The sequence below is a fragment of the Lepidochelys kempii genome, chromosome 3 (genome assembly GCF_965140285.1).
Source record: "Lepidochelys kempii isolate rLepKem1 chromosome 3, rLepKem1.hap1, whole genome shotgun sequence".
Classification (NCBI taxonomy): Eukaryota; Metazoa; Chordata; order Testudines; family Cheloniidae; genus Lepidochelys; species Lepidochelys kempii.
The window spans coordinates 139,128,746-139,155,445 of record NC_136382.1 but is presented as its reverse complement, the minus strand read 5'-3'; the positions used below and the strand labels follow the sequence as shown (position 1 = coordinate 139,155,445).

The following is a 26,700-nucleotide window of genomic DNA, read 5'->3' as shown; positions in this document are numbered from 1 at the left end:
TGACAAAGATGCTTGAGTGGCATTTCGTTGTTACTTATTATGGCATGGAGGGCAATGAGCTGCACTATGCAGGTTCCAGGGAATAAGCAGGGCTGTCCGGCACAAGCAGCAGACTGGACATGGCAAAGGGGGGGGTGTCACGTGAGGCTCCGCAGAGGGGCCTGTGGGAGCCCAGTACGTTTTCAATGAGGCAACTTGTCATAAGAGTCAATACCTACAAAAAACCTCAAACCTTGTAGTTCATATGTCAACCATATTTTGGTTGCAGGCATCTCAGCATCCCCAAAAATCCATCTGTATCCCATCAAAGAAAGTATGACAAAAGGGCTTCCTGCTTCTCCAAATTAAGGACTCGGGATATTCAGCCACTCTTTTTACCTTTATCAGCCCTTCATTCTGTATTGTTATATTTTATTTTAAAGGCAAGTCCATTTCCCCTCTCTGAGATGCTGCACTGCAGTATCAAACCTGGCTGAGAAGACTGAAAGGATCCTCTCTCTAAACTATCCCCCATTTATTACCATGCAATGCACCTGTATGATGGATTGCTGATGTGGAAGGTGTCTATGACCAGTGTTACCTATTGGTTCTAAAACTACAGAGTATTTCCAACTTCCAAGTGGTCTGTAAAGCTACATCATGACCTGGATACAGGAGTACTATAATATTAGTTCAAATGGCGGGCAATGAAGGTAGATTGCTAGATATAATCTTTTGTAACCAGAGAGGAGAATTAAACAAATTAGACACATCTACCACATTTATAAGCCATATTTACATCTAGTGTCCTTAATGGTGTCCTAACACCAACAAGGAGAGGTGTGCTATAAATAGCTAGACCCATGATTGATTTTACTTTTTCCAATTCACCAAGCACTATCATTACAATGGAGTAGGTATGGAATCTGGACTAGGAGGCATGGTGTAAAAGGAAGAATTGGTCCAAGGATATGAAAAAGTTAGAAAACCATTCATGCTGCCTGTATCCTAAAAGTCCTTCTGCGTTGCTACCAGCTGCTGCCACCTCTTGAAACTCTGTTTTTAGAAACTGATCACTCAGATGTGACTTGGGTTATCCATGTTACATGTGCAACTGGTTCTATACTACAGCCGGAAATAGTGAGAGATGCACATGGTAGCGGCACTAGATTACTAGATGATGTATTAATTAACTGCTTCATATTTTATATGCAGCGAGGCATCTGTGTAGGTACACAAAGTCTTTGTCCAAATATCCATTTCACCAGACTATTAGCTTCCCTATATTTTTAGGGACAAATCCTATGTGGAACCAAGGACTGGGGATTAGATACAAGGAAGAATCCTCTATTTGGGCCACAGAACAGCTTCACAGCCATAGAGTGAGAGAATGAACCAGATGAGAGATGATGGTCACCTTGCTTAATGCACTGTTGGAAGGCACTCATATACAATGCAGTGAAAGTAGTAGGAGATCTTATATAAAATAGAATAGAGCTGTAGAAGTCCCTCCATGGCCCTGCATAAAGGAGATATCCATATAGCTGTGGATTTGCTGCCCAACAACTTCTCCCCGCATGCTAAGGAATAAGGAGTAACCCCTTTCCACAAGTGAATCACACTAGTTCTGCTGAGCCAGGGCCCTCCTTGAGACAGCATAATGATCACTGAAGAAAAAAAAGCACCTTCTGTTTCATTATTCCTTTTATTTTCATATAAATTAACATTCTAAAAAAATTGAAGTAGAAACACTAAATACAGTATTGCACATAGCGATCTCTGTTAGATATCCTATTATTTCATTTAGTATGGTCATTTACATACTGGAGGTACTGAAGGGAACAGGAAGGCTACAAAACCAAAACATGCGACTGTATCCTTGCACGTAAATAAAAATAAATGCAAAAGTTAAGAGCAAAAGACTATAGTTTACATAAATACAAACATGGGTTTGAATCAGTGCCATTAAAATAAACTTTATTTTTAAGTTACTTTCCATAGGTTACTCATAAACAGCAAATAATCTCTTTTCCCTTTTGCAAGAAGTAACATTACTCCCACCCCCACATGATTTTAGAACTCAATTCTCGGTAATCATATTCTTGCCAGAAATTATCGTGAACACAGAATTTCACATAGTTTTATCAAGCAACAGGAGACTTATTTTTCACACAAGTGAAGAACATCTTTTCTAGTGCTTAGCATACGTGAAGAACAATGGATTCCTGCGGTTGTATTTTACATTGCCCTTATGACACCTGGTACAGTACATTTGCCTCTGGACCACCAGGAATGTCTTATGATATTACTAGGCTAGACAGGGAATAATCCACCCCAGCAGGTTAAACCTCAAGCCACTCAGAAGTTTATGCTGCTAGTGTCTTCGATGCTAAGAGATTGTGAGCATGTGAACCCAATTCATTCCACACATTGCTGTTTCCAAGAAAATAGTGCTTTGGAAGAGAACAGTTACAAGGCCAATTCATGTTGGGCTCAGTAGTTATATCTAGGGCAGAGGGTCTTTATTGGCTCAACAAATCAAAACTGAGAAATCCTTAGGTTAATTTCCAGATCACAAATAGAAATCAATCATGTGGATTAAAAAGGAAAGCATAGTCACAGATTTCCATTGCCTCCTAGCCAATGGTATGGACTACTTAGAGAGAAAATGTTATGACTCTGATGTTAAATGTGAAATTGACATGAATTAGTCAATAGCCTTTGTTTTGTCCCCAGAGTTGACTACTGTAATTCTCGAATGCCAATCCCTAGATAGATCTTTTAATATCCCTGATAAAGGGAATCTTAAATTAATTGAAAAGATAATTCAAAAAGGAAGTCTGGATAGCAACATGGTAGTCCTGAGAATCTTGTATCACTCAAATAATCAGCAATATAACTGTAATACCCCTTAAGTTTTTTTGTATACAAATGAGCTGCTTTACATGTTAGCAAGCTAAAGTGCCTAAGTTTCTCTTTTATGCTCTGAAGTACTTCTGTGTTTACTGCTTTTCACTTAAATGTTTTTGGTTCAGGTTTTCCAACTCCCCCTCCCACTACTCACTATCTGGCAAAAGATGAAGAAAAAGTATGCTGCCTTATCGATTTTAAAGATAGTTACGGTAAACATCTTGTTCCACAAATATTTAGTCATGGAGGGCAACCAAACAAGTTGAGAAAGCATTGATTATACTTTATAAACAGCACTTAACGATTCAAAATACAAACGACAAATGTCGACGTGAAACGGATACAAACAATTCACTAGAAGTAACATTTCTTTCCCTAATCTAAATGCAGTGCCATAGAGTATTTGTGTTAGACAGATGTTGCCAGTAGGAATGGAAATATGTTACTGTATCAAGTAGCATTCTTGTGAAGTTCAACTTTAAATAGAATTTTCAGCATATTCAGAACTGATGCAGATGCTGCCTCTTAGGCATGCTGGTTTGGTCTACTGGTATTATACCATAAACTTTACAAAATGCCAGTGTTTGGGTGGAGAATGAGGCATGGGATATAGGGAACTTGTCTCATGTCCATAACTAGTCTATTGCTGGGCACTCCATTACAGTGGTCACATTCATTCATGAACGTACACTACACATTCTATCAGTGAGAAACTCTAGAGAACAAAAAGCAAATTTGAAAGGCCAAGAAGAAAACAAATGATCTGAATGATGTAGTTTCCTTTCCCGCCCCCAACAGACACGTTGAGTTTTACTGATCAAGTGGCAATGGGTTTTGCTTTTCTTCTCTCAGATCTTCATACTTATCTTTGCTTTCTAAAAAGAAATACCATAAGAAAACAAGTTACCATATATAAACATATGTATTATGCAACTATGTAAAGCACAGGGATATGTAGGCTGATCATCAAGTGTATCCAATATATAGTTTACTTATAACACCCTGCAACAAACTCAGTTTTAAACAGATTTAAAATACAAGATGGCTAACCATGTCTGTGAAATATCTACTTTTTAATACTATTTGTAACTCTGTTTATATTGTAAGCATTTTGGGGCAGGGTCCATCCTTTTGTTGTATGTACAGTGTCTAGCACAATGGAGTTCTGATCCCCAATTAGGGCTTTTAGGCACAATAGCAATACAAATAATTATAAATGTTATTTAAATGCATGGCTGTTCTTAAAGAATGCCATTAATCCGCATGATTTTATTCTTACAAAGTGGAAAAATCCAACCAAACAAGTTTTTAAAACCTACATCTTGATGTGATTACAAATAAAGTTGATAAACTAAGATCTAGTTACCATTCCTAGCCAAGCTATTACTTCATTTACATTTCCTGTGTCACTAACCACAGCCAGTTACAATGAGAAACAACAGCAATAATTCTTTTCTTCGTGTGTTGGATTATGCCAGAGAGATTATGGTAAATGACAACGTTTCATTTCAAGGACATGTGTCACATGTCACAATGATTCATAAAATAGCATTAAATACAAACCAAACGGAATCATGTTTTTAGGAAAAAAACATGACCAAGGAAATAGTCATTCATTTTTAAATATTGCCAAAAAAGAAGCATGGACAGACATTATGAAAATTAGGGACCAGATTAATTTTCTGCTGTGAAAAAAAATCCAGCCATTGTAAAATAGGCCCATGTCCTGAAAATGCTTATACATGCACTTAACTTTAGCCATTTGAGTAGATGACCACTGAAATTAAAAGGAATTACTCGTGTGCTTAAAACTGAAGATGTGTCTTCGATGCTAAGTATCTTCAGGATCCAGGCCATAGTTTATAGGGAGCTGTATATAGCTCAAGAGATTAGTAAAAGTAGAGTATCTTCTTTTTCTAGATCTCTGTCTCTAACCCAGTCTAGGTATGTAGTGACTTACAGTCACTGGCATCTAATAGGTCCAACTCCCAGGGGACAGGTGACCTCATCACAAAATCCCCCATCACAATTGGAAGTCTGAGCAGTGGGGCTGTGCACTGGATGGGTTTGGAGATTGAACTACCTCCTCACCCACAAAGGTCCGTCTCTTCCAGGTTCAAGGGATGAGGCACATTGGCAGGGCACAGTGGGGAAATTTTCACTGCCACTACTTGAGCTGTATCTCTTCTGTGGATAAATATAGGACTTCAGGGTTGTCAATCTGGCACCTTTCACAAAAATGCTAAATTCAGACACATTTAAAAATAAATATTAACTAAATATGTCAGGATAGCGTACATACAAAATGTAAAAAGAACAAAGAAAAAGTTAACAGGAGCAGTATAATAATAATAATAATGCAATCCATTCTTACTATTCCAGAATCATGTCTTGGCTTTATATTATAAAGCGATTTCCCCTTTTTCTGTCTGCACACTTCCTCTGCTTCTTTAACTCTGAAGAAAGAAATTGTGATGAATATTTCAAGGGTTAAAGCTGTTTGCAAGACAGCACAATATGTGAATCAAAGATTAAGGTTTAAAGACAACAAATGTGTAACTCCCCCCCTCCACACCATTAACTAATATGCAGTGGTCTGCAAAATACCATTTATAAGTAGTATTTGCTATTACAATACCATCAGGACGACTGTATAATTTACCAGGAAAGGTGCAATCACTTCTAATCAGTGTATGTAAAAAATCACATTCTCTACCATAGCATTAAAATTAGGATATAAATAGATCATGGTTACAAAATATACTGTCTGACAGAAAGAGTTGCTTTGCAAGTGTACATATTGGAAACTGCATTTCCATCATTCATTGTTTATACTTCTGTCTGCATTTCACTGTCTGCATACTGCCAACAAAAGCTTTGCCACTCTTGATTGTGGCTATTCCCCAGTTTGTCCTTTATTTACCCAATGATTTAATTCATTTTGGCAGAAACTTATGAAACGATTCAACACAAATGTCCAGTCTTTGCTTTCATATTCATAATTGAGGAAACTTGGTTTTCAATTTAAAAAAACAAACAAAAACATGTTTTCAGTTTCAGAGCAGTTGACAATCTCTGGGCCTGATTCTGTGATTTTTTTTACTGCTGGAACCAGTGCTTATTATTAGGAGCGGACATCAGCGACTCTGCACACAGTAGTAAGTGATTGCAGGACTGGAAGCTAGTCTGGAATTCTTACTCTCACAAGTATTTATGTATTTTGATTTACAGTAAGTATGTACAAACCCACCACCACCCCATGCCTATTCAGGCACTTTTGTCAGATATTAAAAGTACAAAATAAAGCTAATAGCTGCTCCTCTGACCTACAATAAATCAAGCTCAAGCAATGTGGTCTCCCCCTCCAAAAACAGCCCTTATTATGCTCTTTCCTCTCCAAAAGCCTGAGTATCCCTTGCAGCAGGTTCTGATCAACACCACATTTGGACTTTTTTGGACCAAAGAAAGGAACAGGTTCTAAAACGGAGGGTTTTTCGCAATGGGACTACTTGCTTCAGTACAGATCCCTCATGCGAGGAGGGCTGCAAGTCAGGACCTGATAAAATGATGCTCAGCAAAGACAGCATTTATGATAGGATAAACTTCCCTGGGTCCAGCACCGGGGTGTTGTCAGTGGAGTACTACCCACTAGAACCTGCTCCTGTCGGTAGCCTGCCATAGCCCAGTTCTGGTGAGCTCCAGGAAACAGTTTAAAATGTGTTTGATCTGCGGATCAATCAAAGATTGCCACTGGGTGTTTGAAGTATTGATACTGTGTCGGGCATTCCGTTATTGAACCTTTATGTTTTAGAGGCTTCTATTGGGTTACTTTGTAAATGATTACTTTTAATGGGGTGGACTCTTGAGTGAGGGATGGCAACGTACTTTATAAATAAAAGTATAGCAAAAGAGTCAGGTAAAACCCACATGGACTTTTTGTATAGTTGCCAGCAGCGTGAATTTTGGAGACCGCTTACTTTGCCTTTTCATCATCATCCAACAGTAAGAAATAAACAGGAAAAAGATACTGAAGGAATGAGTACAGAGACCAATGATATATCCTTGGGCTGGTCCCGATGGATATTCTCCAAACCACTTGCATGTCTGCTATTTTGCTGTATCTCTAAGGAGCAAAGTGAGAAGCAGATTTTTTTTTAAATAATTGTTTTATGTTATTAAGGGCCAGATTTCAAGAGAGACAAGCTCCCATTTAATAACTTAAATGCAAGTGGCCAGTTTTTCAGAAGTGCTCAGCACCCAGTGAAAATGTGACCCCAATTGTATCTGCTGAGTGCTTTTGAAAATTTGGTGTTAAGTCACTGTCCCTTTTATCCAACTTCAGCCAACATTCCCCAAGCTTTTTCACAAACACAAAATGTATACTTGTACAAATCAGCTTTGATCATGATTCTCTGCCAGTAGTGAAATCAAAGCTCTGACTGAACTTAACAAATATAGGAACATTTCTAATTGTAGAGGTTTTTAAAAAAAAAAAACAAAAAAAAACGGTGAATACACATTAGTTTGAAACTGTATTTCCAGTCTAAATGAGAAGCAGATGAGGCGGTGCTGCACAATATACACAGAGCCTTTGCAAAAATGCTTAACAGCCAAGTAATGCAGCTTTTGTAAAGGTATTTTAAATGGGTTCAATAAAGGTAGCAGCCAACATGTAGTGGTAGTTTTACAACAGCAGCTTAGACAGAAGGTATAAAATGCAGTCAAGTTCACGGGACTTGGTTTGTTCACTTCCAAAGAACCACTTACCCTTTCTAATTAACGTCTATGAAAATTTGAGCACATTTGAAGGAAGAAAAATCACCTCTCTCCTCTGGTCACCTCCTAATAATCTATTAGACAGTTTTTCCAATAAAAGGTATTACCTCACCCCCCTCACCCTGCTGCAAATCCTACCTCTATGCCTCAACGTGGTGCAGCGGTGACTCTGGCTGTTCAACAGCGATAGTAGCGGAGTGTATTCTCCGGCAGGTCTAACCATGCTATCAAGGTGTTGGACTATCAGCCCAGCGAGGGGGCAGCTTCCGCTGTGGAAGGGCATATAATCCCTCTTTCTGAGCCTGTAAGATAGCTAAGTTGAGGAGGTAAACGCGCCACTGACAGCCCAGTCAGTGGGTGGATGAAAACAATGGCTAAAACAACATGGAAAACCAAGTCTCAGTTCTCTGCACATTCCTCAATCCCCACTCCGGAGGCAGTGAGGCATTCGACCAACGAGAGGCTGCAAAGAATCTCAGGTGGCAGGTTGCTAAAAGGAAACCGGACAACTCTCTCAGTGTGCACTTATAACTGCAGAACACTGATGAGGGAGGAATCGATAAACCATCTCATGGAGAAAAAGGCAAAAACAGCCTGTGATGTGCTGGGTGTTTGCGAAACACAATGAAAGAAGGAGATGGAGGTCAGCTGGAGGGATGGAAGCATGGTCATTCTAGGAAAAGGAGAAGGCTCAAGGACAGTTGGAGGAGTTGGATTCATCATAAACAAGGAATGGTCTTTGAAAATTGTCTCATGCCATTTGAAATCATCATTTATCGGGGTGCTTTACCTCTGATTGAACTGAAACAGTACCCTCAAAATCATCTAGATCTATGATCCCACAAGTGCATGTGAAGATGATGTGGTGGAAGGATTCTATCAGGAACTGGAGGAAACCCTCGCCCAGAGTTCCACATATACGATTGTGATGGGAGATTTTAACGCCAAGGCTGCAAGAGGGAGAGAGGGCGAAAAGTTCATAGGAAAGTATGGTATCGGAGAACGAAATGCAAGAGGAGAATGACTAGCTATATTGGCAGAGATGAGGAGAATGTTCAGTGGTAATACCTGGTTCTGAAAGAAGACCAATAGAAAATGGACCTGGATCGCACCAAATGTGAAGACAAAAAATGAAACTAAATACTTTCTTATCAATAGACGACACACCGTGCAGGATATTTCAGTAGTGCCATCATTCAATATCGGTAGCGATCATCGCCTACTGAGAGCCAGACTCACATTCACTGTAAAGGTGGAGAAAAAGATGCTGTGTATGGCAAACAGAAGACACCAACCCGTAGCTTTCGATGAGGCAATCCTGAAGAAAAACATTTCTAGGGAAGATTGGAGCCTCCTGGACGACTGCGACGATGATTATGAGAACTTCAGTAGGAGACTGAAATGGTGTGTGAAATCAGCTGAGCATGAAAGACCAAGAAGAGCTAGTGGAAGAATCTCGGAGAATACAAAGACTTTACTGGAGAAGAGGAGGAAAATGAAAAGAAATGGCAGCAACAGGCTTGAGTACTCCCTTGTTTGCAAGCTCATACGAATGAAGTTGAAGGAAGATTTCGAGAAATTTCAAACCAAAAAGCTCCTAAAGGCTGCTGAAGATCGTAAAAGTCTCAAAAATGCAAACGGGAACTGGAGTTGTACAGGTCATCATTATCGGCTTGAAGAACAGGGACGGAAAATCAGTAACCGAACAGAGATGGAGACAATTTGCAGTGATTTCTATACCCAGCTGTTTGCATCCCGTATAGACATCCCAATGCCATCACTTCAACAAACAGATGGACACATACTCCCGGTTCTCATCAGTGAAGTCGATCACACAGTCCTTTAAATGAAAGAGGGGAAGACTCCAAGCAAGGACAGTCTGACAGCAGAAGTGCTTAAGGCGGGAGGTCAGGAACTTTGGAAAGCTCTCGCCCAAAGATTCAGCCGCTACCTGGAAATCCATAAAATACCATCCAGTTGGAAAGAGTCTAATACCATCTTGCTATATAGAAAGGCAATCGAGAAAATCTAAAGAACTATCGCCCGATCTGCGTGCTTTCACTTATCTATAAGTTGTTCACTAAAATAATAACAAATCGACTGTTGTGAAACCTCGATGAACAGCAACCTAGAGAACAGGCCAGCTTTTGAAGGAATTACAGCACAATAGACCACAACTTCACTCTAAACCAACTAGTAGAACGTTCAAGGGAATACAAGTTCCCTTTGTGCATTGCCTTCGTGGACTATGAGAAGGCGTTCGACAGCGTAGAGACTAACACCATTCTTGAAGCTCTTTCAGAACAGGACATCAGCATGAAATATACCACATTACTAAAGGAAGTGAACTCTGGCTGCAGCATGGACATATCACTGCTTGATACTCCCCTCCGAATCCCCATAGAGAAAGTCGTGAAACAAGGAGATACAGTTTCACCAAAACTATTCACAGCCTGTTTTGAATTGGTTTTTTGATGAGCAGACTTGAAAGGCAGGATTAATATCAATGGCGAGTGGCTAAACCATCTCAGGTTTGCAGATGATATAGTGCTGATAGCCAAAAATACAGCCCAACTTGAGAGAATGCTTAAAGAACTGAAGGCGAAAAGTAGTCAAGTTGGATTAAAAAATGAACCAGTCGAAAACAAAATACACGAGATCAAGAGTTATTTGGGTTCTTGGCAGAACATCTGGAGGACAGCAGACCCAAGAGATTGATAAATATGTTTATTTGGGCCAGGAAGTCAACATGCACCATGATCAGAAAGGCGAACTGTTGCACAGAAAAAAAAGCTGGATGGTGCGCACTCAATGACATCAAGGACATCCTCCAAGGAAAGATCAGCAAAACAACTCGACCGTGCTTCCAGCGATGTTATATGGCAGCAAAACATGCTCGCTGACAAAGATTGAAGAACATCAACTATCTGTCACACAGAGGGTGATGGAACAAACATTTCTCGGCATTTTGCTCCACAATCACATCCCCAATGAAATAATTAGGCAGCAGTCTGGAGTGCAAGACGTTGTTGTTGAAAGCAGGCTCAGCAAAATGTGGTGGGTGGGACATGTGGCCTGACTCAGCGACAACAGATGGACCGCAGCTATATCCGAGTGGTATTCGTGAAAACAGCAATGGCCACGCGGTCAGCCTCCAAAGAGGTGGGATGATTTCCTAACGAGGAGATATGGACAAGCATGGCAAAGGATGGCCAGAGCGAGAGAAGATTGGAAGATGTGTTGTGATTGGCTCAGTCTCACTTGACAGTCTATGCAGTCTATGTTACCTCACCCCCTCTTGTCTCTTTAGACACATCCGAGGCATTAAAAAGTGTCTATTACTAAGATTAGTACATATTATAACAGTATCTATCATTTTATGCAATTATAGCTGCTAGCTAAGTGGTATATCCCACTTTAGCAAAAGTGGGTCAGATTCTTGGCTGGTGTAAATCAGCATAGCTCCATGTGGCCTAGTATGTGCTCCCAACTCATCAACAGATTCATTGGTTATACGAAATAATTGATATTCTGCAAATACTAAGACTTCTCAACAACCTCTAATGCAAAGGACAGATGGTGTGAAACACACCACAATATTTTTTGAAACCAACTCACTCTGATCTGGAAATTGTTGTCCAGTAACATCAGGGAAGGTTTAGTTCCATGCTCTACCCCAACTAAGTGAACCCTTTCTGGGACACATCAGCCATTGTGTTTTATTTTTGATCACATATGGCAGTTCTGTTGTGGACTGCAAGTCAATGCAAAGTCACTGACTTGGATATTTTCTGGTAGGTGTCAGAGATGCCTAGGCAGATCCAAGAGAAAACTAACTGTTCATGGCATTACAGTGGGAACAAAAAACCTCTCATATATTGTAAATACTTCATCAGCATCAAGTGCTTGGGCAGGGGCTGGGTGACAGCTGCTGTGGCATATGGATCTCAGTCTAGTTTGGCAAAGAGTGTGTGTGTGTGTGTTTCGGCCAAGGGGTTGGGGGCAGCATACGTTCTCTAGATACCATAACAAGTCATAGGTGGGGTGGAAATCAGTAAGTTCACTGCTGCTGTTTTGTATTACTACAGCTTTTGAAGAGAACTGCAGTGTTTGTATAGACTAGTTAAGGAGTGGCTTGTTTTGAGAGCCAATAGGACTTGTCACTGTTGAAAAACCTGGCCACCCTGCTCAAATTTGCCCCTCCCCACATCATGACAGAGGGGTGTCTGGGCCAAACCTGAATGAGTGGTGCTTGCCTCCCCCCACACTTCTACCAGAGCCACTGAATCATCAGCAGGCTCATCATGCCTTCTCCCTGAAAGTCCACTGCACTCCCACAGCATAGAACCTCTGTTCTAGGAGGAAAGAGGAGAGCAGAACATTGACTTTTTGCCTAAGGCGGCAGATTTGCTTGTATATTACGTGAACTGTCTACTTTAAGGAAGGCGAGGGCCCCTAACATCCACAGTGTACAGGGTCCCAAAAATCTTTAATCTGGACCTGCTTATATATATTGAAATCGTCAACTGTAACTTTGAGTGTCTGCAGGATAATTCTTGCAGAGACGTGTTTCAAGCCAACTGGCAATTAAACTTGGACTCTTAATAGGTCTTGTCTTCCAGTTTGGAAAATTAGGTCTTGAATTCTTCAGGACAGTGCAACCCAGTATTAGGCACTAAGAGAGCTTCACTTGGTTCTACTCTAGACTTCATTATAAAAGGTATAGGGTGCTGTGGGACTTATGTTCTAAGACAATGAGCCAGGTTTTGGATGGCTGCATGGCTAATACTAAAAAAAAACAAAAAAAAAAACAATTTCTCTTGAGCTTGTGAATATTTATAGATGTGGTAAGTGAAAAATAGTGTGGTCTAGTGGACAGGGCCCAAAGCTGGGAGCCAGAAACTACTGAATTCTAATTGCAGACAAACCACTTACTCATTGTGTGGCTTTGGGCTACTTAACCTGTCTGTCTCTTGGCCTCCTGCTCCTGTGATGAGATGCATGCAGGCAGATTCTTGTGCTTGCAGGGAGCCGCACTGAAGTCAATACAATTCCACATGCATGCATCTCTAGCATCAGAAACTAAGCTTCTTCATCTGTAAAATGAAGGTATCATTTACCTGTATCACTGGGGAGCTGTGCGAGGCTTAATTTGCGACTATTAAAAAAATGGGAAGCATTGTGTAAGTGTTAATCTGTAGTATTACGTATAAAAAGGCTGGTAAAAGCATTACCTTCTATCTCCAGCCTACAACTGTGGTCACTGGGCTTTGCAGTGCTAAAATCCAAAAGCAACTAAACTGTTCTTAATTGTTGCAATATTCAAACATATATTTTGAAGGCTGAAAATATGACTGAATCCAGGACTTTGTTTAAATTTAAAATTAATATGTATGGATTTCTCCTTTCAAAAAGCTCTAAAAATTTACTGGTTTGAACATTTCTACCACTTAAAACTACAGACAAACAGCTCCTTTCACAACCACCAGCAAGACTAATACGTTACACTAGTTGGACATGACTTTGAAATGTCATCAGCAGTTTCCTCCCTTCCTTGGGAGTCAGTATGTTTGTACTTTTTCACTATGATAGAGTGGACAGGGGAATGAACTCATTTTAAATCCTCTTTTCTTTGCCAACTGCCATGTTTTATAATAAATGCTGTGATGTGCACAGGATTTGTCAATTATTTAAATTACTAATTTACAATTATGCAAATGATTATATTTAGCATTTCCATTGTGTTTTCATCTATACATATGAAAGGAATTTTCAAGAGTGGATAAGCATAAGGCAGAGAAGTGAGAAGAACCCTGGCTAATATATTTTCCATTTGTTCTATTACAAAATATGCTAAAAATCAGTCATATATATGTATGACTGATTTAATATATAATGAAATATATGCTGAATTTTTATAATGTATAAAGTGCCTATCACCATACCAATCAGCAATACTTGCAAAAAATTTAAAACAGAAATTATATTTAAATAGCTATAAAGTACGAACAAAATTAAAGAGAACAACCAAATCAATAAAAAGATCGGAGCTGGGGGGGAGGCGGAGAACCATGAAATTTCCACAATTGTAATAACAAACAAGAATCTTAGAAGGGATATAAATCATCATGCCTCAAGGAACAAACTCACCTCTTACTAATGGGATTAGGAGGAAACTTTCCCTTTCCCCCGAAGCATCTATGCTGTCCACTGGGAAGCAGGTCACTGGATTTGATGGACCGCTGATCTGATCCAACTGCTATATTCCTAAATACATTTTGTCTATGTAAGCACTGTGAGGTTGGGCCCCATTTTTGTAATAAATGTTCTAGCTATTACAATATCATTTGCATTGTCTTTTATTGTCTTTGCCCCTCCCTTCTTCACCTGTTGTCATTTCTTGTGTTTTTAAACATCAAGACCTAATCTTACAAACACTTACTACCAAGGTTAGTATTCACTATTGTGGGTTGTCCAATTTAAAGTTAATGTTGTTCCAATACTGTAAAAGGGTAAATGGGATGACTGAGGTAATTATAGGCCTGTCGGCCTGATATTGATCCTGGACAAGATAATGGAGAGGCTGATACAGGACAAACGAGGGTAATATAATTAATGCCAGTCAACATGGATTTAAGGAAAATCCTGTTAAACTAACTTGATATCTTTTTTGATGAGATGACAAGTTTGGTAGATAAAGTTGATAATGGTATTGATGTGTTAGACTTCTGTAAACATTTGACTTGGTGCTGCATGACATTTTAATTAAAAACTAGAATACTACAAAATTAATATGGCACACATTACATGGATTACAAGCTGGCTAACAGGATAGTTCTCCAAATGTATTTGTAAGTGTGAATCATCACTGAGCAGGTGTGTTTCTAGTGGGATTCCCACAGAGATCAGTCCTTGGCACTACACTATTGAAAAATGATCTGGAAGAAAACACAAAATCCAGCACTGATAAAGTTTTCAGAGGACACAAAAATTAGGGGACTGGTAAATAATGAAGAGGACAGGTCACTGATACAGAGAGATCTGAATTGCTTGGTAAGCTGGCAAGTACAAACAAACACTATCCATGTTAATAGGGTCAAAAGTAAATGTACACATATATAAACAGAGAATGTAGGCCATACTTACAGAATTGGGGACTCTACCTTCGGACACAGTGACTCTGAGAAAGATTTAGAGGTGGTGATGGATAATCAGCTGAACATGAGCTCACAGTGCAATGCTGTAGCCAAAAGGATGAATGTGATCCTGGGATGTATAAAACAGGGGAATCTCAAGTAGGAGTAAAGAGGTTATTTTACCTCTGTATTTGGCACTGTTGCAACCACTGCTGGGATGCTGTGTCCAGTTCTGATGCTCACATGTCAGAAAGGATGTTGATCAATTGGAGAGGGTTCAGAGAAGAGCCACAAGAATGGTAAAAGAATTAGAAACCCTGCCTTGTAGAGACAGATTCAAGGAGTTTAATCTATTTAGCTTAACAAAGAGAAGGTTAAGGAGTGATTTGATTACAGTCCATAAGTACCTACATGGAGAACACATATTTGACAATGCACTCTTTAAAATGTAGCAGAGAAAGATATAGCAAGATCCAATGGTTGGAAGTTGAAACTAGTCCACGAATCCATAAATTGCAGAGACCACTCACAGCAGTGTGCAATCTCAGGATCAGACCTGTACAATGCTTTATAAATATTAAATAAAATTTCTATAATTCAAATCCACCCCATCCAGACAGATGTATGTCTTCACTGAGCTCAAATGCTTTATTCCAGAAAGGATTTCCTCCAGTGCAGCTACAGCAATAGTAAAACACTCAGTAAATGTAAAAATCATGAAACATCCATGAGCCTGTGAAAAACCTACGGTTTTAGCTAGTTATTATGCAGTGCAAAAGAAAGGCTCTCAAATCCTGCTTTTGAATAAAATTTTGATAGTTTACTGAGGGTTAATCTAAACAAAGGGAGCGGTTTCTTGTTTCCATCATAATAAAATTGTTTTTCTCCAGCACTTTCACCTCCCACTCCCCCCTATTTATTGTCAGGCAAACATATACAAAAAGTTCACCATGATTAAGTTTAAAGACAGCTTGCAAGATGAATAAGGGAGATACACTTTGGCACAGATACAGGAAAAAGAAACCAGACGTCCTTGCAGCCCTGAAGGCAGAATCATTTTATCTACCTTCTAGACCAAACGCCAGCCTGACCACAGCCTTATCAAGACTGAGAGAATTTCTCTCATCATTCAATCCAATGAGAAGGGGAGCCACTTCCCTGCCACTAAGCATTAATAATTTTGTCTGAATAAGTATCTGTGGCAGACAGATTCATTTCCGACTGGCTCCGAGCAGGCTTGGTGGAGATTCCCTTACACTTCACTAGAGTCTACTAGTACATGACAAATTTAAACATACTGACAAGGTTGGAATGTTGCATGCTTTAGGCAGTAGAAATGGTCACAACAAACCTTCCAACAACAAGCTAAGAGCAGGCATTATTACACTTCAACAAGGTACTTCATGAAACTCAACACCATTGCATCTGTACAAATTCAACACATCGTAAGACAGAGTAAAAAACTAAGTGAAGCAAGAGGTTTTATAGTTTGAATTAAATGGATTTTTTAATCAGTTAAATAAAAGAAAAAAGGGATGTCATACGCTAAACAAAGGATTTAAACTGTTCTATGAGGATTGCTCTCTGTCTTGCAAGTAACGTGTTTATAATACTAAGACACATGAGCAATTTCTTTAAAAATCAGCCAAACCATTCAGTGCCAGATATTTCTCCAATCTCTGGAGTACCACATAAGGAAAGAGAGTTATAAAAATCTTTCTTGTGAAACTGTTTATGAAAAGAAGGGCTAAATATGATTATTTCACCCTGTTTTTAAATGTGTTTAATTATTTACTAAATATTCTTTTAGAGCAGGTCATCATATTTCTTGCATGAGATAATCCCAGCTAGAAATCAGAATTGTTAAAATAAAAGTAATTTATAAAACACAAGCAGAAGTTTAGAGCTCTTGCACTAAGGCTATCAGGGTTGAAGTGATGAAACAGACATGATTCAGTAACTGACTGTGAAGACTTTTACACAGATAAGAAGCACATTATAACGTACCTAGTCCCATCAAATTGACGGATGAAACTTAACCTCTGCCTACCAACAAAGAGGTTATGCATTGGACTATCTTGATATCACAGCCAACTTCTTGCACTGCTCCTTTAAGGACTGCATAGCAGACAATAGCTGGCCAAAAGACACTGTGATTAATCATACTTTGGCTCAGAGGATCAAGGACAAATGGATTAAAATGTTTTAATCTAACCACTTAAAATAGAAGCTAACCTGTAGCAGAATCCTGGACATTTTCCTCCTTTGTCAACAACCGATGCCCAGAACTTGTACTGCCCTGAGATGTCATTTCTCAAATAAGTACATCTTGACAATACAATGAAAAAGGTGTCTGGTGTGTTTTGTTGATGAAGATTTCATTGAGATTAGCAAGTATCGTAGCTCTACGTTTTATTTAGTTTACTTTCAGAGATTAGTCCATATTTTTGGATGATGAAAACTGGCATAACTCCCTTGACTTCTACATTATAGAAACATGGAATCATAGGACTGGAAGGGACCTCAAAAGGTCTTCTAGTCCAGTCCCCTGAACTCATGTCAGGACAAAGTATTATACAGACCATCCCTGACAGGTGTTTGTCTAACCTGCTCTTGAAATTCTCCAATGATAGAGATTCCACAACCTCCCTAGGTGATTTATTCCATTGCTTACTTACTCTGATGGTTAGGAAGTTTTTCCTGATGTCCAACCTAAACCACCCTTGCTGCAGTTTAAGCCCATTGCTTCTTGTACTATCCTCAGGGGTTAATGAGAACAATTTTTCTCCCTCTTTCTTATAACAAACTTTTATGTATTTGAAAGCTGTTATATCCCCCCTCAGTCTTCTCTTCTCCAGACTAAACAAACCCATTTTTTTCAAATCTTTCCTCACAGGTCATGTTTTCTAGACCTTGAATCATTTTGTTGCTCTTTTCTGGACTTTCTCCAGTTTGTCAAAATCCTTCCGGAAACGTGGTGCCCAGAACTGGACACAATACTCCAGTTGAGGCCGCATCAGCACGGAGTGGAACAGAAGAATTACTCTCGGTCCTTGCTTACAGCACTCCTGCTAATATAGCCCAGAATTATGTTTGCTTTTCTTGCAACAGTGTTACATTGTTGACTCATATTTAGCTTATGATCCACTATGACCCCCAGTACTCCTTCCTAGACAGTCATTTCCCGTTTTGGGTGTGTGCAACTAATCGTTCCTTCCTATGTGGAGTATTTTGCATTTGTCCTTATTGAATTTCATCCTATTTACTTCAGACCATTTCTCCAGTTTGTCCAATCATTTTGAATTTTAATCCTATCCTCCAAAGCCCTTGCAACCCCTCCCAGCTTGGTATCATCCGCAAACTTTACAAGAGTACTCTCTATGCCATTATTTAAACCATTGGTGAAGATATTGAAGAGAATGGGATCCAAAACGGATCCCTGCGGGACCCCTTGATATATCCTTCCAGCTTGCCTGTGAACTACTCTCTAGGAACAGATTTCCAACCAGCTATACACCTACCTTATAGTACCTCCATCTAGGTTGTATTTCCCTATAGTGTTTATAAGAAGGCCATAGGAGACATTATCAAAGCCTTACTAAAGTCAAGATATACCACATCTACTGCTTCCCCCCTCCACAATGCTTGCTACCCTAGCAAAGAAAGCTATTAGGTTGGCTTGATACCATTTGTTCTTGAAAATACCATGCTGACTTACTTACAGCATTATCTTGTATGTATCTGCAAATTGATTACTTAATTAATTACACATTTTGTACGTGTGTTAATTAAGCTGACTAGGGTGTAATTCCCCAGGTTGTCCTTATTTCCCTTTCTATAGATGGGTACTATATTTGCCCTCTTCCAGTCCTCTGGAATCTCTCCGGTCTTCCATGACTTTTGAAAGATAATCACTAATGGCTCAGATATTTCCTCAGGCCCTGGTGACTTGAAAAAAATCTAACTTGTCTAAGTAATTTTAACTTGCTCTTTCCCTATTTTGGTCTTATCTCATTTTCACTGGCATTCACTATGTTAGACGTTCAATCGCTGCTAAACTGTTTAGTGATGACTGAAACAAAGAAGTCATTAAGCACCTCTGCCATTTCCATATTTCCTCTCCCCCATTAAGTAATGGGCCTACCCTGTCCTTGGACTTCCTCTTGCTTCTAATATTACTCCAGTTTTAATCTTGAGTATTGAAAGGCCTGTGGATCCATTTCAATACTACAAGTCTTTGGCACTCGGCAAAACTTGGTACTAGAGCTGATCAGAAATTTTCTGCTGCAATGATTCTCTGACAAAAATGCAGTTTCTGTAACATTTCTGGCTGAAAAATCTAAATGAAATATTTCATTCTGGACAGGTTCAACCCAAATAGGAATATTTAGTTTTGTTGAACTGATGTGAAACATTTTTCTGGATCATGGTGCATAGCCTTATTAAAGTTGTAATTTGGGCTCCCATTCTCTCCTATTGTCTGGGCTCTGTGGAGGACTACATCTCTCATATTGGAGAATGGATTCCCCTACAATCAAGCTGCATGGGACATCAAGGCATGAAAGTGACTGTGTGTACACCATGGGAGATGTAATCCGACCAGGAAGTCTGGCCCATAGGGAAGAATAGAGGCATCAGATATTCAAATAAGAGCACCCATGAGGCAAAGCACCACAATAGGAAATGGAGTTTAATGTTCAACATAGAAGTATTTCAAGTTAATTCGAACCAAAATCAAACATTTTGATTGCAGAATATTGAAATGTTTGTTTTGATTGAAAGTGTAGTAATGTTTCATTTCAAGATTTCCTAATTTACATTTTTTGAATACTTCACTCCATGAAATATTTTAATATTGCATTTTTTTCCTCCTAATTTAGGATGACAAATGTTGAAACATTAGAATTTCCCATGGGACAGAACTTCCAAATTTCACTCAGCATCACTTGTGACCACTACAATCACTTGGGTGGTCTAGAGATTTTGTCTTACTCTGCTATGCAACAGGAGAAAGGCCAATTGTGTAATAACCATGGTGTCCAACTATATATAGGAAGACATATCTGCACAAATACACAGAGACACACATCCAAAGTTCAAAAGGGCAACAGTTTTTAAAATGAAAGGAAATCCCATTCTTAAGTCACCAAATAGTGCCTAGTTACAGCAACTCATATGGTACTGAAAAATCAGCAGAATTGCCAAATCTTGTGATTTCATGACAAGTATCATACATACACATACACACAAAATGTGTCCATACCTCCTGATTTATACCAGCAAAATCATGAATTTTGTCTTTAGTCAAAGTGGTCACCATTTCCTATTACTTTCAGCAAGACTGAAGCAAGGCTACCTTCAGGCCAGACGACCATCATTTCCTTACATCTTACATCAGCTAATTTTATGTTCATTTTGAAATGTGGCCTTGCTAGGCAATGCTACTAATCTTCATTATCACAGGAATGACACATTGAAGACTTACTAGAGAAATTTTTCAACCACTGATTCTCTCCCCACTTTCCCATTCCTTACTAAGTGAATAGTTCCATGTTCCCAGATCTCTCATTCTCAGGTCTAATTTACTGGTTCTTATTATAAGGGTTAATAAAAGATCCCTTAAATTACTTTGGGAGGACATAGCTCGTGCAAGGAGATTTAATGCCCTTCTTTGCAAGCAATAGTGGCAGATTACCAGTATGTGCCTTACTCTGCAAGGCATAGATATCGAATGCCAGACTTTAAATTGCTCAACAGCAAGTTTTAAATCATCCTGCTGGGGAATCTGTAGGGAGACATACCAGTCTTGCTGCAGGGGGAGATCAATGAGCTGTGGAGACATGTTGGCCAGGAATCTCCCTTTCATCTAGATATACAATGTGACACGCCAAGTGCCAGCTTAACTGCTATTCTTATGGGAACGGGCAACTTTTAGAGTCAAATGAGGAGTAAATTTAGGGGGGTTACAGATTATTTTTAAAATGTCAAAGATTTATCATGGGAGTTAAAAGGTTGGATGGAGTCAGTGAAATGAAGTTCTCATACTCAGCGTGAGGTGGAAGATGTCAGAACTTTACTATAATGATGTAGATCTAGTTTATGACCCCCCCTCCCACCTACAGCTAAGAGTCAGTTCAAGTGCATTTCTATTAGCTGACACTCTGTTTCATAAATATGCGCCAAGGTGAGTAAACAATCAGTTCCCCCCCCCACACACACACACACTTTGGGGTCCCCAACTGTCCCTCTCCTTTTCTCTTCTTCTGTGCAAGCAGGAGTTCTTTCCCATGTTCAGATAGACGCCTACACTTTTGCAAGGGGTGGGGCTATCTGGGGCAGCAGTGATTATCTGAAGAGACTGCAGCCGTACTCTGAGCAGGGGTAGAGAGAAAGGAGCTTCTTTGCCTACTCTGCCACCCAAAAAATGGAGGCGGGGTTATGAACAACGCCTCTCCAGGTTTAGGGACAAGTCTAGCAGGTTTTAATTAGGCTCTAATGCTGCACCAGTGATACCGGCATTTTAAAATGTTGGCCTTTTTTTTTTTTAACAAAATAAGTTCTGAAAGCCTTCACCTCTCTTTGCTACTGTCATGAGCCAGAGTATACATAATTAAAAATTAAAAATACAAATAAAAAAAAGAAGCGTTTGGCTCTGTTAGTCTTGAAAGACAGATTTTGCCACCCAGACCAATAGAAGACATTCCAATAATTAACTTTGTATAACTTACTCTGTTTTTGACTGTCATACAAGTGTGTCTGCACTCTCAGGGGATTTTTCTCTGAGAGTGAGGAATTTGCCCACCTCAGCCTGAAGACAAGACTCTTGAGGAGGTTCTTGCCCTACTCCTCCAGACAGTTCCAGGTTTATAGTCAAGTGGCACAGTTGTTCCTGCCTAGCCCCTCTGCCTCCCTTCTTTGGATGATAGAGGAGGCAGCCAGTGTTCCTTTCTCTCTGATCAGGCTCAAGCACAAATAAATCTGGAAAAAATGCATTTAATGATGGACACCTCATTACCAGGATAATCTATAGAAACCGAAAGGAATTCAAAGAAATTTAAACAAAATTAGGAGATTGAAGAGATTGATTTAAAAGGAAAAAGTTAAATACTTACAGCTTGGCATGCTCAAGGGGGACAGGATTAGAGCTGGGTGAAATTTTATGACCAAAGCTTTTTTTTGTGAAAAATACAGATGTGGTGACACAGACATTTTGCAAATTCATGTTGATTTTGCCAAATTGCTTCAGTCAAGTACAATAAAATTAATTCCAAATGGAAATGTTTCATTTTTTTTAACTCGAAAACAATGTTTTAGAAAAAATCCTTGACTTTTACGCAAAATGTTTTTTTAAAGATTAAAAAGTGCTTGAAGTATTAATAAAAAGTGTTTCACTTTGTGTCTAACAAAACGTTTGACCCCAAAACGATGTTTTAAAACTTTTCAATTCGCTGAAAAAATATTTTCTGCTCAACTTGATTTTTTTTCCCAATTTTTGAGAACTGCTAACAAGCTGAAAAATATGTTATTTGCACAGCTATAGATAAAATAACTGCCTATAAACAAAACATTAAGATGTCTGAGAGTCTTAATCCCAAACACTGAACAGCAAATGGGTGCTCAGGACCAAGATCAGACATTTGGATTCCAAGCAGTGAATGTGCTACCTTCACCTACATCATGCTATAGTCATGGACACAGGTCTACTCCTACCCTAAGTGACCTGTCCTGCTTCCATTACACCCACTTTTCAGAATCCCATCACATGATCCAGGAGGTCTGGCTGTAACATATACAGGTAAACACATTCTCAGAGCTCATAATATATGAATGCAACATGTGGTCTATTAATGGCACATTAAAAAAAATATAGTGGAAGAAAAAAGGTGAGATAATTCAAAGCTTGTTAGATTGTTAATTGAAAATCAAGAGCCAAATTCAAACGTTGGTGGGGTTGCACAGATGTAACCGAGTGCTGAATTTGACGCCAGTTGTTTGCAAACTTATGATATCCCTTTCATCTCTAAAAAGGTTATACATGCCAAGGTTAAATATCAAACCAAAGCCATTTTTAGTTATGAAACATGGAACAAAAGTATTTTAAAGTACAAAACACGCTTTAAAAACAAAGGTGTGTAAATAAAAAAAAATAGCTCAATGGATCTTGTTTAGACTTTAAAAAAAAAAAAAAAATCACCCTTAGGGTGAGACCCAGCATAAGAAATTTCAGCCTAAAGGGAACATTTCTGAGAACATTATAAACAACTCAGAATGATTTAGAATGGAATGCCCATCTTACCCTTGACTAAAGTGTTGCTACCAAACACAGTGCTGTTAAGAAAATCCCAACAGTACTAATGAAGAAATATGCTTTACATGTATATTTCAGGTGCATTTTTCTTTGTATTGCTACTGTATTCAGCAGTGTCTTGTCGAATTTTCTCTGTGACTGGTATTTTCCATTTCTGCTTTATTTCATCTGACACAACTGAGTAGAAGCAGTTGAAAACTTCAGAAAAATGAATTTGTTCTTAACCTTGCGCCATTTTTCTTTGGTTTTTCTCATCTGGTAGCTGAGAAATACCAAGACTAGACACTGCTGTGTTTATCTAAATGCCTGCAAACCAATATACAAGCTGCAATCCAGACTGGAAAGTATTTAAAATAAAGAATTACTGACTGCTTTCTTTAAACACACACATTTTTGGCACATCTGTAACATAAGGGTGCACTTTAGAAAAAAACCCATTTATGAAAGGCCTTTGGGTAAGTTATTGTATTAACAATTTGACTCACATTTACAGAGATTGGATAAGGAACTTCTACTATAAGAAGCTATCACTCCCCCTTGTTTTCCCTGCTGAAGACCAAGGACCTTAAAACTAGGCCAGAAATGCTGTACACAGTGTAATCTTAAACAAAGAACATTGTTTGGGGCTCAAACAAAAGAACAGGGTTCAGTTCTTACAAATATGATCACTGTCAAACTGCTTTCCTTTTTGCAGCAATTATTTCCCCAACAACAGAATTATATTGCAACAAAGAAAGAAAACGGGGGGGGGGGGTTCTTATCAGACCTGTCATATAAATGTGTACAGACAATACCTTGCTCTTTGATTTTAGCTACAGAAAATAACTTGATTTACCAAACATAGACAGAGATAAGCAACCACTGTGATTTCAAAATACACTGTGTGAAATTCTGGCCCTACTTTTTGTAATTGACTTCAAGGGGGCCAGGATTTCACCATTAAAATATTAGCATGAGACACCTAGCATGTAATCTAGGCACCAATCTTTTAGGTATAAATAACATCAGTGGCATCTGAGTGGCATGTATCATCACAAAGCAGCTTAGTGTATTTCAGATTTAGAGTGTTTCCCCATTGAGTTAAAAGCTAAACTATGCACTCTCAGGAAAGTATTCATTTGGCAATAATTTAAGTCATGGAACCATAGAGATGTAGAGTCCTGGGGACACTCTGGAAGCAAAAGGCCAGATCCTCAAATCCAACAGCCTTGATGTCAGTTTACACCAACTGTAGATATGTCCCTACCTTTTAATTCTTACTGCAATTTTGTGGGAGTAGGGAATACTATGGAGTGTTGCCCTAGAGTGGCTGAGAGTGTCTTGCCCAGGTTATTCTCCATTTTACTCTTCCGGTACAAAGAGGCCTTCAATTCACAACATTCCTGTCCTTTATCAGTAGAGCCGGAAATGGCTACTAAAACAGGTCAAGAAAACCATTCTGTCAGTTGGCTGGAGGACACCTCTAGAGAACATATTTTTACTAGGGCTGGTTAGAAAATTTCCATTGACACTGTTTGAGGGAAAAAAAATGAGTTTTCAACTAAATTAGAGTTTTCACAAAATGTATGGGCTTTCCATGGAAAATCTAATTGCTCATCAAAAATCTGGCCAAAGCCAAAAATAGATAGATTCAGTTAAATGCCACTGTGGTGCCTCATAGGTGTTGTAGTTTGGGTCACTCATTCTTTTTTATAGGATGGGATCCCCAGATGGATTTAATCTTCCACGATGCATCATGGCCCATGCAACAGCCATGATGCATCACCTCCCATCACCAAAATGTGAGACAATTGTAATCTGGCTCAGGGGTCCATCTTATGGAGGAGACAGGGAGCATGAGACACCTGAACTACATCTCTCATGAGGGACTGCAAATAGCATTTCAGAATCTATATATTTTGATTTTCTGTTGAAATATTTCAGATTTGTCATGTTTTGCTGAAAATGATATTTTTCACAGAAAAAGTTCACATTTCTGACCAGCTCTGTAAATTATTCCTTTTCCTCTAAGATTTTGCCTGTTGCCTCTATAGCACCTCCTGCTGGGGTGTGATTAGTTAACAGTTATATAGTTAGATGCAAATCACTATTATTAAGTAGTATTAATTATCATTAACCTTGGTACCCTGGGGATGGAAAGAGCAAGCCAGGACCTCCAAAATTCTTAATCCATGCTGACAGAACATTACAAAAAAGCCTTGAGTCAGTTCAGCATGATGTACTATTTTCTGTATTCCACATTCCTCATATCATAATGGAAAAACATTCATAAAAGTGGGTCTTTGTTTCTTAGGTGTTTGTCTGCCTTGAATGAATTTCTCCCATGGGAAGTCATGGACCTCTTTTTTCAGATCATCATAATCTCCTCCTCCACACCGATCTATATAGGATACCATATATGGAGGACAATGATTTCAGGTAGGGTAATAAGAAACCCAAGCAAGTGAAAACTTAATGGTCTTGTTTTCATTACAACTTCTCTTGTACTTCAAAATATGTGGAGAAACAAAGCAAACAAACATTTGTATAACAAGCAGAGAATCTAAAAAGTGTTTTCAAAATTCTCCATGAGCTGATCTTTTAAAGAGTCAAAATGTATTTCCCCCCCTTTTAAAAAAAATACTAAAGGAAACAATATGTACAGTGAGAGGCGTTCTCACCATTTTAAGAAAAATAACCTAATAATCAGAAAAAGAAAAAAAAATTAAAAACAATTTTATGAAAAATACATGGAAACACAAGATAAACCTTTGGCAACTATATCCCAACCCGGGAAACTGGAGACAGAATGAACTTGGGCTGAAGTTAAATACTAAAGAGAGAGATTTAAGTACATGAAATCATTTCAGACAGGCAGTAAAATGAAGTGCACCCCCGTCCAGTAAGTACTTGCACCGTGTTAATATTTGCTCCGTAAACTTGCCATAGAATCAGAATCCAGTCCTCGTTTTCTTAATTGTGAAAAGGGAATTCACTCTAAAATATCTTCCCCTGTACTTAAAAATCAATTGTTTTGATTTGACTTAGATACCTGATTTTCTAGGTGCTAGGTCCCTATAGTTTCCATTGACTTTAGCCACGCAGTAATCTAATTTCAGTGGGAATTGTGCATGCTCAGCACTTCTGAAAAGCAAGCCCTTTTTAGTTAGGTGCCTAAATATGTGCTTACATGACAAGTTTTGATAATCTGAGTAATTTCATTAACTTCCCAAGGAAGTCATTGTGACTACATGTGTAAAGTTATGCATGTCTATAAACATTTGCTGTTCAGGCCTACCTCTGTAAAATTTCATTTTATTTTGACATTTATTAAATCATAGCAACATTCTTATGCTCACTGAGTTACTAAAACCAACAACTATATATAGCATACAATAGCTCCTCTAGCACAAGTTGTAATCCACGTCTCAGTGGGTGTTAGAATGACTGGACAAGCTCCCGCTTATATGACAGCCACCATCTTAGCCAACATACTAGCTTTAGCTAAAGAGCCAAGATTTCTTAGCTGAGAGCTGTAACAGACCCACATCATCTGTGGATCGGCACAAAGGGGCACCTGTTATACACACATACCAGAGGGTTACACAAGGC

General features: G+C 38.9%; 1 protein-coding gene across 1 annotated transcript in view; it reads right to left on the bottom strand.

Moving 5' to 3' along the window:
* Window positions 1-1,935: 1,935 nt before the first annotated feature.
* FMN2 (formin 2) overlaps window positions 1,936-26,700 on the bottom strand; it is a 244,572-nt gene continuing 219,807 nt past the window's right edge. Inside the window, 2 exon segments of the mRNA XM_078852229.1 lie at window positions 1,936-3,764; window positions 5,264-5,345. Coding sequence (XP_078708355.1) covers window positions 3,738-3,764; window positions 5,264-5,345 — 109 coding nt within the window. The 3' untranslated portion in view covers window positions 1,936-3,737.